This window comes from Astatotilapia calliptera, chromosome 15 (assembly GCF_900246225.1).
Source record: "Astatotilapia calliptera chromosome 15, fAstCal1.2, whole genome shotgun sequence".
NCBI classification, from domain to species: domain Eukaryota; kingdom Metazoa; phylum Chordata; class Actinopteri; order Cichliformes; family Cichlidae; genus Astatotilapia; species Astatotilapia calliptera.
The window spans coordinates 14,333,341-14,346,902 of NC_039316.1; the positions used below are offsets into that span (position 1 = coordinate 14,333,341).

Consider the following 13,562-nt stretch of genomic DNA (forward strand, 5'->3'; position numbering starts at 1 on the left):
ATCAGCAAATGGAGGTAGATAGAGGATAAGTGTTATAGAATAAAATATCCACCAAGTACACCTCCAGGCACACTGGTGTGGATATATCTGTGTATGTGTGTGTGTGTGTGGTTTTTCAGTCAGTTGTGAAAACGGTGATTCCGCCTCGTGGTTTAAAAAGTGAGTGTAATGATGTAGAATGGAAGAGGTTTATAGAGGCATTAAGCCTAACTCTTCCTCCTTCACTACCTCACTCGCTCTGTCTTTCTGTCTCCAGCTCTATTTCTTCGTCTCTCTCCCCCTCATCCTCAATGTCCCCCTCTCTCTGTTTTTATGGTGGCATTATTATCTCGCTCTCCCACCCATTACTGTTCAGGTTGAAGCAGAATAATAAATTTCAGGATCATGCCGATGCAGCACTTCTCCAGCTAAAGCTCATTCTGTGGACTCGACAGAAACGCTGCACCAAAACAACTCGAGACAACAAAGATTGTAGCATGTACCTGCTTTCTTCATGTTTTCAGCATTTTAAAACTATTTTAGGGGGAAAAAGTCATTATTAGATGAAGAAGTTGTGGTGGTTTTTCTGTGTTATTGTGGGTTTGTCTATGACTTGTACTTATTTACAACTTTTCAAAATCTCTCTGACTAGATAACATTTTTTGCATTTTCTAAAAACCTCTTTCTGTGAGACTATGATTGGTTTAAAACAGTGTATTAGGCTTTTTTCCTTCCTACTAATGTACTTTGTCAACATTTTCAACATTTTTAAGTTAACCTGCCTCTACATCAGAATTTTTTCTTTGTCACTTTTTCTCTCACTACTCTGATGGTTTTTTGGTCACGTTTTGCTTTTTAATCCGTGCGCTCTATTAGCGTCAAATAAAGCAGAAACATGGACCTTTAAATCAATCTAATAGTGAGCTAAGTCTAATGAGCTACGAAGCATGGGAAATCAAAAGGTCAAAAGGTGTTGTTTTTATTACAAACTTGACTTTCTAACTTGTTTTGTCTGCCTTTGTCATTCTGCAGCTTTCAGCCTACGGTGGGAATGTCATTTTCACCGTGTCTTATACTGTAGAGCAGCAAGAACAAGTGAGCATCAGAGTCACATCAGAGCCTGACTTAATCATAGAGGTAAGTTTTTAAACAATTCACTAATTACTTGTAGCTGCGAACTTAAACTACTGTCAACATGCTACACGGTAATGGAGAGATATTAAGTCAACCAGGACTTGAGACTGGTCGGCTACCACCACCTGATAGGGAAAAATGTGTACTACCTAAGCAGTTGGCGAGTGTTTGCTGGTTGTCACCCAGTGAAACTGCAGAATAAATCTTGGTCGTTATTGGTGGTTGTTATCAGATTGCATGGAGGACACAGACTTGTCTGCAATCACTTGAAAGCTGCTTATTAACAGTCAGACTGGAAACTGAGAACATTCACACTTAAAGTGAAAGCTGTGCCTTACTGCTACAACCAGCACCTTTTGAAGACTTTGAACTCTAATACATTATTTAGTTTAATATTTCAAGTTGCGGTTTTCAATCCACAGCCACAGTAAGGGCTGAGACTGATTTCACATAGCAACAGCCATCAACCTCCAGCAACCACTTGCCAACTGGTTGGAGATTGCAAATGCCTGTGGTTGCTAGGGGAACTGCATGACTGGAGCTTTATCAATTGGTTTCCCAACAACAGCCAGAAATTTCTGCCAATGTTTGAAGAAGTGGAACTTTTTATTTAGAATAAATAAAGGACCTCTAGCAGCCACTCAGCGACCAGTAAGGGAATACACGTTTTTTCCTAGTGATCTGTGGTTTCCGGGAGTCCCCAAGTGTTCTTGATGCCTATGTGACTCTAGCCTGAAACAACATATCCATGCAATCTATATGCATGGGTTTAAATTGTGTCGTTTTTTTGTTTTACTTTTTGATTCCTATATTAAACTGTCTTGGTGCATTTGGGAGACTCCTCAGGAACAGCCATGCGGTAGAGCCCAGGAATGAGATCCAACTGAACTGACTATTTCAGTTAAAGGGGTTGACAAGGACTGCTCCCAGCACTCAGCAAATACATTATTTTTGGTGTCAGAGTAACTCAAGTGTGACTTTTTCTGTTTTTGTGTACTTGTTTTTCCGCTGTTTTCTGCGACCATGAGGACTAAATGAAGTTGCAAACAGTTAAGAAAAGACAGACAGTCACACACGCGCGCACGCAAGCAGCTGCAGCCTGAGGAGAACTGCTGAACTTAGCAATAAAAAATGCAGATATACTCTCTCGCCCCTTCTCTCCCTGTATGTCTGTATAATGAGCAGGTTGCAATATGATGTATGGCAGCAATAAGCAAAGCAGCCACACTATTAGTTAACTGTTTATATCTCTCATATCACTAAACAACATTGTGTCTGTGTATGTGTGAGAGCATGGAGTACACACAAAACAATGCACAGGTTGGTGTGTATGTGTGTCCTCTGTGCTGGAGCTGTAGAAAGGATCCAGTTACTTTGCTAGTGTTCGAAGAAGTGGGAATTCTAATTAGAATAGTTGGAAGGGCTTTCAGAAACGATCTAAAATAAACTGCAGTAAATGTGAAAGCACCTAAGTCTCACATACTGACTGCAAAGAGAAAGCGGCGTACTGTGTACGGTAGGTGAGAAAGAATGGATCGAATGGATGAAAGGGCACGGAAAGAAAGCCATAAAAGGAGGGAATGAAAAGTAAAAGAGACTTTGAATCAAATAAAGGCAGGGCAGACTGAAAAGTGAAATAAAAGATGGGAAAGAAAGAAATTGACAAAAAAAGGAAAAAGTAGTGGAAGATTGAAAGGAAGAATGGTGGGTGTGAAACAACACAAAAGGAAGTGAAAAGGAAAAAAGGAAAAGAAGAAACAAACAGTGAAGAACGGAACGTGGAAATAAACAAAAGTAAGAATGAGGAAGAAGGAAAATTGTGAGACGGATAGTCACAGACCAATGAGCTTGTGTTATTTAAAGATGTGTCAGTGAGATCGACAGACTGGGAGGAGATGGGAGGAGAAGGAGAGGAGGACAAGTGTCGGTCTTGTTGTCAACAAAAAGCCTCTCCAAATGATGACAATAATGAACCACCTACACACTGTCAGCCAGCTCTCTCCCTCTTCACTGTCTCTTTCAGCCTTTGTCTCGTTTTGTTCCCTCTTTTTCTGCCCTGCTGTTTACGCTGCATATCTGCATCGAGTTGTAATATTTTTTGTTGCTTGTTTTTGTGAAGTGCAAGAAGAAACTTGTGTGTTGTTCGCAAGAAGTCAGCATCTGAATAGATAATAATCTCTCTGTCTTTGTATGGCTCTGTGGCTTTGTTGCTTTCCGTGCCTTCCTCTCGATCCATGCCCACTCAATCAGTCCACTTTAGCACAGTTAAAGTGTGTAAATAAAGAAAGAAAAGAATGCTGTAAACACAGAAACGCAGTCTTGAGCCGCCTCTCATTTTGTTTCAGGAAAAACCTTATAAAACTTTCCCTTTGTGATCTAATTTTTAAAGTAAGAAGTGAAATGTTTGTATTAAAAAGTATTAAGAATTGAACCAACATAATGATGTTTGTCTTTTTAAGGGATTTTTTTAACTGAATTCTTTTTCTTATTGGTAAATAAAAGTGAGGTGACTCTTTCATTTTCCCTCTTTGTCTCTGTCATCCTCTGATTTTGTGCATCTCTTGGCTGTGCTGCTGGTTTCACCGTCTTTATGACTCCCCCACCTCCCCCAATTCAATTAGTTTTTATTTAATGGTTTATTGGCATAGTAAGCTCTCCCTCTCTCTCACTCTCTCCCTCCATAAGTAGTTGTCACTCTGTGTTAGCCACTACATGCCATTGATCCGTTCTCAACAAGAGATAGTCAGATACCAGGCCTGGGCTCAATTTACTTTGCATTTAGTCCATTCAGTATGTCAATATAAACTGGAGCTCATTACCTAATGACACATCTTTCACTCTCACTCATTTTTTTTAGATAAGTTATAAATGCACATGTCAGTGCTGTCATAAAAGCAACAGAGGGAATGCCGATGTTTTACATTTATGAAATTAAAAGTTCAAATTGTAATTCTTTTGCTCTACCAGGGAGGAGGGATGAAGATTAATTACAAAAGGTTTGGCGAGCCTGTCTACCCATCCTCATCCAGCACCAGTCACATAGTTCTCCTGCCAGAGAACTTCCGGGTTTCAGAGACGGCACAGCCAGTTAGTCGGAGAGATTTCTTGTCTGTGCTGGCAAAAGTGACGAGTGTGATGGTGCGGGCCTCTTACAGCACAGAACGCAGCGCTGTTTACAGGTGGGTACGGAAACATGTACACATTTCGAAGTGTGCCATCATGACGTATTGATCATACACTGTAAAATAAATCATTATATTAAAATTAAGCTTGTAAAATCAGAAGTTTTTAGTCTCATTTAGCTGTAGGAAACAAAATTTTCGCTCAGAATCAAGACTCTGAGGCATCTCCTTCTTATAGCCTGTGAATATCACGGCTTTAACCTTGTGCAACCTAAACATAAAGATGGTGGTTTTATAGGTGAAGCTTATTGCCGTCTGAGAGTAAAATCTGCCTGAGAGAATGAACTCGGCTCATAAAACCTCTAAAAGACTTATCAGCAAAACTGCCCTGTTTACGCACAAGCTGTATGTTTAACTGTGAAGGCGGACAGACTCCCAGTATGCTGTATGATTTTGCTTGATATTTGTATTTCTGTGCCCTCCGTGTGCAGACTCCACTCATTTTCTATGGAGGTAGCAAATCCCGCTGCTATAGGAGAGAGGAGAGCATCAGCTGTAGAAGTGTGTTCTTGCCCTTATGGATATGGTGGAACTTCTTGTGAGGTAAATACACACCATTCATCCATTTGTGTTAACGGCTTATCCAATGGGCACATAAGGCTGGTTGGTTACATACTGTAGCACTAATGCATAGAGACAACCGTTCATACTAACATTTATACCTACAGTCAATATAGACACAAGCACATAGAACAAACAAGATGCTACCAGACAATAAAACTTATAGAAGGGATTAAAAACAAATATGACAAGAACAGAACCAAAACTATTTAACTAAATTCAATATCCAATTGGGCCAAGAGATTAGTAAAGATCTCTGCTTCAGATGGTATTGTTGCAAAATGTATCCTGAATAGAATTAGGTATATTACACATAGCTAATTATTCCATTTGTATGACAAAATAACATCCAATCCAATGTGCAAAAGGTGGATAGGTAGACTTACAAGTCTACAAGAATCAACCCCAGTTACTGGATACAGAGCCGTCTGGACATTAGGTGGAAGTCTGAAGCTTTCAGCAGAACATGAAGAAAGTTGTGGTTACCTTTAATTTCTCTGGAGAGCGTTGCTGAAAACCTGGAAGCTTGTCTCTTGTGAAAACACACATTCTTTGACAAACACTTTTTTGCTAGCCATAAGTCAAAATTTGGGGTTATTATTTTGAAATTTCAACTTTCAAATTTCAATAATAACAATACGTTGTTTTCTCAGACGTTTGAATTGCTAAGACCTAACTTTTTTAGATCATTTTAACTTATGAATGACAGTTTAGTTTTTTTTTTTCTAGTTGTGGGGAAAATATTTTATAGTCTTGAGTTCATGCAGAACCGAATAAGACGTGTGAGCATCGCCTCAGCGGAGCAACATTTGTTGCACTGAAAGGGCATTGATGAAAAGATGTGGTTCAGTTTTGTGTGGCGTAACTGCATATCTTTGGACTGTAGCGCTGTGGAGTGAACCCATGCATCCACTGGGAGTACATGGAAACTCCACACAGAAAGGCTGTGGAGGCTGTAGCTGTAAGATGGCAGGTCTAACCACTGCACTGCAAACAAGCACAAATAAACAAAAAAAATCATTCAAACACAAAGAAACATTGATTAGAAAAATTTCCAGTGCAAGAAAGGATTCTTGAAAAAAAAAAGAGTACCTATTCAAAAGATTGTAAGCCCACACTGAAATGTACGCAGTCACTTAATGATGTTGGTGTGTATTTCTATGTTAGAACATCACATGTGTACTTTTAAATGTGGCTAATGCTAACACATGTACAAGTAATCCCTGTGAGCCACAAGTAGAGCCTTCAATTTGTATCCTGCTATATTGACGTTAACTCAGGATGCATTTCCTTAAATGGTCATCAACTGAAGGCTTAGACACCCATACATACAAACAACAGTCTCTTTCTGTAAATGTTTGTGCACAGTTTTGTGTTACAGGCATTTAGTGTACTGATTCCTTGATATACTGTATGTTATGCTTGGTAATACTTGACTGCACTTCAGGTGGAATTTTAGTGCATTCGTTTTTCATAAATACATCAAAAAGAAGTGTCCTTATTCATGATAACACCTTATGTCCACGCACATATTCCAGATGGGATTTTTACTCAAAGTGAAAAGATGTTTGTCTGTGTAGCTTTTAGTTATCCAGATCATGGTAGCTGGAATGAGCTCAGAAAGAAAGTGACTTTTTTAAGTCCCGTGAAGACTTGGTTTAAATACCTGGAACTTTCTTTAGAACTCAAGAATCCTCTTGGATGAGAGGTGAAACATCTCCACGAAACCTAAAGAAGTCCTCTCCATTTCTTTCCAGGCTCCTCAGACAGATGGTTGGAAATGTTGTGGATCAGCTTATATTATCTGGGGACTGTTTAACTAGTCTAAAACATCCAAACATATCTCAGAACATAATTTTATTCAAATTGTATTGTGATTCCTAAATTTGTCTCATGGAGATTTGAATTGCTTTATTCAAAGAAAACTGTAAACAATAACACGAAATTACCGTTTAGTCTCAGAATGCAGCTGATGCGCTGTTGTTTTAGCTGACAGCATCATGCTTTTGAAAGTCACACACAAGCGCACACGAAAAATATTCCAAGTGTTGCACTCAGAAACACACACACACTTGAGGTGCTAATTAGAGGATCACCATGTAATTACTCTACGCTACAGCAGCTTGAAGAAAGACACTCCGTCTGGCTTTCTGTATTTTCTAACTTTGTGATCTTGTGTGTTTCAGGCGTGTGCGCTTGGTTTTCGGAGGGTAAACGGGAATCTGTATAACGGGGTGTGTGAACCTTGTCACTGCCATGGACACACAACACAATGCCATGAAGTCACGGGGCATTGCTTGGTAAGTAGCTTAGTAGTGGGTGAATTATGTCACCTGTTTCTTTTTCATTTGTATTTATTATTTATTACTATTGCTTTTATGTGTTTGTTTTATGTGTAAATTAATACTCAAAGATCTAACCCTATTTATCATCATTAAAATGTAATAAAGAGTAATGAGTAATGAGTTCAATTTTCTTTATTTGTTTGTTTTGAAAAGTCTCATTTCTTTCATTAACCGCATTCTTTTTTTAATCAGTAATTAAGGGAGTTGAATTGTTTATTTGGAAGCCGTGGATTACATGTATTCATATCTTTTCAGTGTTTTTGTTTAAAATGTGTCCAATTAATTGAGGAATTGCAGAAAATCTTCCAAAATTGGTTGAGTTAGCTGAGTGTGAGAGTTTTGAAATGAAAGACACTCGGAAGCTAAATGCATAACTTAATATGGAATACATAAATGAACTTTTATGTATACAAAAGAGTTTTTTTCTTATTAGTTGAAGTCTCCCCGGATTTGCCATCTAGTGGTGAAGGCAGGAATTGCAGTGTGAAATGAATAAACATTCCAGATTGGGCTTCTTATGTGCATCTGCTCACATGCACCCACCCCAGTCTGCACATTGCCTTAGGGTTAAGCTGTCAGTTACCATCGCACATACACACACCAGAATACACACACAACACACACATACACAGCGATCTATGAGTTTTGTATTGCCATGTTATGTTTCATTATAGATGAGGAGGATGCTGGGATGTGTCAGGGTGAGGCCAACACACAGAAAAAGACAGACAGACAGGCAGGGAGGCGCTTTCTTTTTCTCTGACACACACACACACACACACACACACACACACACACACACACACACACACACACACACACACACAGAGGAAGACAATTTGACGTGAACTCACTCACAGCACATAAACAACCTCTGTATACATATTCATACACAGTGAGTGGCAGACAGATCTGCACACAAACACACCTCTTTTCTGAGGAATTTGATTTCCAGCTCGGGTTGAATGACTGAATGATGCCATGGTTATACAGGTTAACACACTGTGTATGTGTCACATTGTGATTCACCATTTGGGATGTTTGAGCTGAGAAAAAAATGATTTGGAATAAGGTGACATATAAATGCACAGACTAGCTCAAAAGTACCACTGGCGCTTCAGCTGGACATATGAAAACAACAAAGATTTTGGCCAATAAAAGAGCTGTCTATTATAGATACAGCATAATTTTACGGTTTAAAAACTCTTAAACTGAAATCTTCAGATTTTCTATTTTACGTTCTCAGTGTTGAAGAATTTAGTCTTATTAAATAAGTCGTGATGCCACAATTACAAAAGAGCACTAATGGAAGTAGAAGGTTTTACAGCATAAGTGCAGGTTTTAATATTGAGTTTCTCTCTGGAAGCAACTTCTTAATTCAGATTAAAAAGATGCAACAGAAGAAGCATCGCTGTGTTTTGATATATGAAGGTGAAGCCTCCCATTAGAAACCGTAGGGTGTCGAGGACTGTCGATTTTTAATTTCAGAGAGTTTTTTGTACTGCCACTAAATCTGGCCTTAACTATGTTGTTTGCAGCCTTCACAATTTTGCAGGTAAAATATTGTTGGGTTGACTGTTATGATGTTGGGTTTCTGTTAAACCATTTCCTGTTTTATTTTGGAATTCTTTGTCTGTTTATGTTGTTGATTTTATTTCCTGTCTTTGTTAGTTTTCCTTGTGATTGTATGCTCTGCCCTGATTAGTCTCATCTGTGGCGTTCTTCATCCCTGTTTCCAATTAGTCATCATTTACCCGGCTATATGTGTGTGTCTGCAGTTGTTTTCATCTTACTTGCCTCATTTACCTAGACCTCATATTGTTGTCACCCTGCTTGGCACGTGACAAGGTTGTGAATGTGATAACTGGAGAACCAGGTGACGTAGGATTTTGAAATTCATATCACAGTTGCATCTACTAAAATCTTCAGATGAATTTGAATCTCGGTGAACTTGACCTCAAGGTAAAGGTCAGAGATCAACTTTACAGAAAATCTTGTGAGCACAATAAACTGAGAGCAACGTCACCTAGGCTTTTCAAACTGATATCATAGGTGTGTCAAGGTCAGAGGTCACCTTTTTACAAAAATCTGGTTCTGCTGGTGTTGCTTGTGTTGCCAGGATTTTCTGGTGTAGTTTTGTATGCAAACCACCCCCACAATGGCAAAAAGCTCCAAAGGTGTGAACTGTTTAGTTTTTATCTTTCTAACCTTTAACTTTTAGAAACAAAAAAAATATTATGAAAAAAAAAGCAGATCTGTTCTAACGTCTTTCTTTCTAGTTTCTTTTTCTTCCAAGTCTCAACTTAAATCATCCCCTTTTACTATTAACTGCACATGTATGGCTTGACTCAGTATGGTACAGGTTCAGTTCGTTGTTCTTCCTGTCTGTCTTTAGCATTTTTGACTGTTGGAAATTATGCAAAGTTCGTCTGCAGATGTGTATAACATGTACGCAGCTAAAAAAAAAAACTAAAACAAATACTTGAGAGGTTTTTTGTTTCCAAGACAATTCCTTGTTACTTGAAAATACAAAATAGGTCTTATTTGGAGTTTTTTCCTTCCTAAATGACTCAACAGAACAATAGCACAATGTTGTTGAGGTATTTTTATCATTGCACAAACTGCTTAAACTCTTCTTTGAAATTGCATCCTCAGAGAAATTGACTTGCTCTCCTGACTCAAATGAACTTTAACCTATTTTTCTCCCCCAGGACTGCTCCCACAACACCGCTGGCCCCTACTGTGACACCTGCCTGCCAGGTTACTATGGCAACGCCACCCGTGGGTCACCTGCGGACTGTCAACCCTGTGCCTGCCCGCTCAATATTCCCAGCAACAAGTAGGTTCTGAAGACCCTGGGGTTAATGCAGCCAGGGCAGCACAATTTAATCAAATGCCTCAATCTATCACTGTTGACCCACCTGACTCTGCGGTCCCTATTTCTCTTAATAATCTCCCGTCTCCTCCTGACACTCTCACCATGTTTTTTTTTTTTTGTGTGTGTGTGTGGTCTTTAGAGGTTATCGCCACAACTAGAGACTTCATCACTCTCGGCGGGAATATAATTGTAATGACATTAATGGAAATATCATCACCACAGGTAGACTCATAAATATAAGTGGAGAAACATTATCCCTGTGGGTGGAAATGTCATTGTCGCTGTTAGAATCAACATAATTTCTACTAGGAGCCTTAACACAGTAGAAAATGCAAACCTCCCACAAGTCATTAAGGGATTGAAAACCCTTTAGCATTATATTCCTCTCATATGGAAAGCTACTCATGCTGTGGCTACATCACAGACTTGAATGACAGATGCTCAGATTACACCACACAACAGTTTTCCAAAGAGATGCAAAAATACTACCAGACATGAAGACCTTTAAACCACAGCTATTAAAAAAACATACACATTGATATGTTGTCTAGGGGTAGGCACATTGCTTGGTTACATGCGGTTATTAAATTAAACTCCCTCCGGGACCACACGTGTTGATAAAGTTTAGAAAAATCATCGTTTATAAGAATTTATTTACACACGTCTGATTTGGTTTATTCATGAAACATGCACATAGTACATAAATGACATCATTTAATAGTATTTTATGTTGTTTTGAGTTTTTGGGTTTTTGTTTTTTTTTGCAAAGATGTTTTCACAAAGTGGAGTCATTAAAATCAAAACTACCAGCCGGTACATTTTTGGTGCACTTCAGAGCAAGTGTTATTATTACGTTTCTCCCTGGAAGTCCAATTTTGTATCCTGGCACTCTCTGCAGTGCACGCAATGTCCGCTCTTCTAGCGTGTCAAAAAGCCAACATTTCAACTTGAATTTTATATAGGCGAATAAGGGAAATGCTGCTAGCAGTGAGTGAAGGTGTGTTGGTGTGGCCAAAAAAAAACATGCTGTACTCTAGCACACTTTTGCCATAGTTTGGTCTATTTGAGCGGAGTGCCCTCCCTCCGGATGTGTCGGTAGACTGCTTGTTGAAAGCCTGATCATGGAGGACAAATTCACAGGGCACAACCCTGTCAAAAAATAATGAGCGTGCTCCTACTCGTGCTTCTGATTTGATGTGCCACCTTTAGACTTGTGCACTTCAGACTTTTTGACTGAGAACTCCTCTTTGGTTTCTGAGTCACAGAGCCAGCCGTCATCTCCTGTGAAGGTTCTTGAGATAAAAGGAGGGTTAGTATGATACTGAAGCTGAATTTGAGGTCCATGGTTAAGTTGCAAATGCAAAATGGGTCTTCCTCAGAGCAATATATGAATAATAGTATCACTGGAATTGGTGTAGAGAGACGCTCATGCAAAGTCCAATCTTATAAAGGCAAAAATTGTAAAATAAATTATGCAGTTAATTTTTTAGTAAATGTAAGAAATGATCAACTTCAGACAGAGCAGGTTATATATATAGACATTTTATTTTTATATTATTATATTATTGAGCCGCAGATTTTCTAAATGACCAGGGTGTGATGCTCTATGGGACTTGCATGGACAAACAACACAGGCAGCAGCAGCAGCTGAGAATTCTCATGCAGTCATGACATGACATATTCAAAACCCTAAGCGCTAAAGTAAGACACAACTCTCTCATACCTCAGGCCTCCACACCACCCTGGCAATAATAATAGCTTTGAGAAGCCATGCCTTTCACCCCCCTCAAAATAGCCATCCAGTCCCTTATCTTTACCAAAATAGCTAGTTAGATTGTTCCACTTATCTGTAATGTCTGAGCTCTTATGAACATCTGATGAAGTGATTAGTGTCAACAGGGGAGAAGACTGGGGTTTTTAATCAAATCAATAAAAAAAAACTGCTTTGTTTTTGATTGCTGTTCTTTTTAATTTATGCCTGGGATTAATTCTCTAACTGCCAAGGACACGTTTTTGTCTTTTTTTCCCCCTTTTTTAAAAAATCACTATAGTTGAATGGAAGTTAATAGTCAATTATGTATCCACGCAGGCCTTAAAAATCTGCAGATAAAACTGTATATGTCTGTTTAACTAAGCATTTTTCACCGCCATTACGACCTAAAATTGTGCCAACTTTTTCCAAAAAGTATAACACGGCCTGCTTTTTTTCCTATTATTTTTATTATTATTTGTATTTTAATCTTGGTATTAATCAGTTTATCAGCTTTAAAGATTATTTATTTTAGTAAAATGTGTTTTTTATGATTTTGTTAATTTTGCAGATACTACCTTGCTAGATATTAGGGCTGAACGATTATGGAAAATAATCTAATTGCAATTTTTTTGCCCCAATATTGCGATTGTGATGCGATATGCGATTATTTTTTTAAGGTCTTTGTCTTCTGTATTATTAAACAAAGACAAGCAATACATCATATAGTATGGCCAATACTATATTACATTAATTTTAAACTGTTCTTTCCTGGAAGACAGACCTCTGTTATGATGACATGAGGTGATGCATGAATTGATGACTGACATTTTTATTTAACTTCTTCAATCACAACAGTATATTTGAACATACACAATAGTTTATTTTTAGCTTACAAACATCTGAGCATAAAGTGCTGACAAGGAACCCTGGTGTAAACATTAAAATGAAAGTCAGTGCAATGTGCAGATTGCAGAAATATACATAAAAAAAATCAGTGGCTTTACCACACTCAGTTTTTCGACATCTGTGAACTACTAGACAGTCATTCAATTAAAAAATAATATTAAATAAATAAAACTAATAAATAAAAAATACACACATCTTACTGATCTCTGCAGTCAGTAACATTACACATAAAGTGCAAACATAATAGCAATTGTATAAACACACACACAAACACGCCTTTAAAATTTAAAGGCGTGAAATTGGACGGTCTAGCCTTCTGATTAGCGTCACCGCTGTCTCGGTGGAGTTTAATAAACTCGGCCGTCTGCTTCTTGCTATCTAAAATATAACCAGACACTGGCGTAAATTCTCGACTGTCTCATACTTCTGTTTAATAAGTTTTCTGTTTGACGTTTAGTCAGCTGTGTGAAAACCAAGGAGGAACCCACCCGGGGGATTAATAAAGTTTTCTTTTATCTAATCTAATAACTTTAATCTCAGCCAAACCGATTTACTCACGAACAAACAAAACACTGAAAAAAGCCCAACAATAACATTTTTGGGTTGTCTAAGTGACTTATATATTACGTTTAACCCGAGCAGCGAAACTCCGCGGTGATCTGAAAATGATGTGCCGGGAGTTGTGCCGTTCTCGGCCGCATCAGTAACCCTCGAGCTCCCGGCTAGCTGTCGAGCTGGTGGGTATCAGACGCCTCTGAAAACGTCGAAGCACTTTTGCAAATATGGGATATCTTGATAAACCGAGCAGATATTCGATGTTTACA

The 13,562-nt window shown here is 38.4% G+C and overlaps 1 protein-coding gene across 6 annotated transcripts in view; it reads left to right on the forward strand.

The window, feature by feature from the left end:
- lama2 (laminin, alpha 2) overlaps nucleotides 1-13,562 on the forward strand; it is a 231,551-nt gene that overhangs the window by 105,727 nt on the left and 112,262 nt on the right. For all 6 annotated transcript variants that reach the window (XM_026194235.1, XM_026194236.1, XM_026194237.1 and 3 more), the window contains exons 15-19: nucleotides 1,012-1,116; nucleotides 4,081-4,292; nucleotides 4,727-4,838; nucleotides 7,043-7,156; nucleotides 9,913-10,040. In XM_026194235.1, the coding sequence (XP_026050020.1) occupies nucleotides 1,012-1,116; nucleotides 4,081-4,292; nucleotides 4,727-4,838; nucleotides 7,043-7,156; nucleotides 9,913-10,040 (671 nt within the window). The remainder of the gene's footprint in view (nucleotides 1-1,011; nucleotides 1,117-4,080; nucleotides 4,293-4,726; nucleotides 4,839-7,042; nucleotides 7,157-9,912; nucleotides 10,041-13,562) is intronic.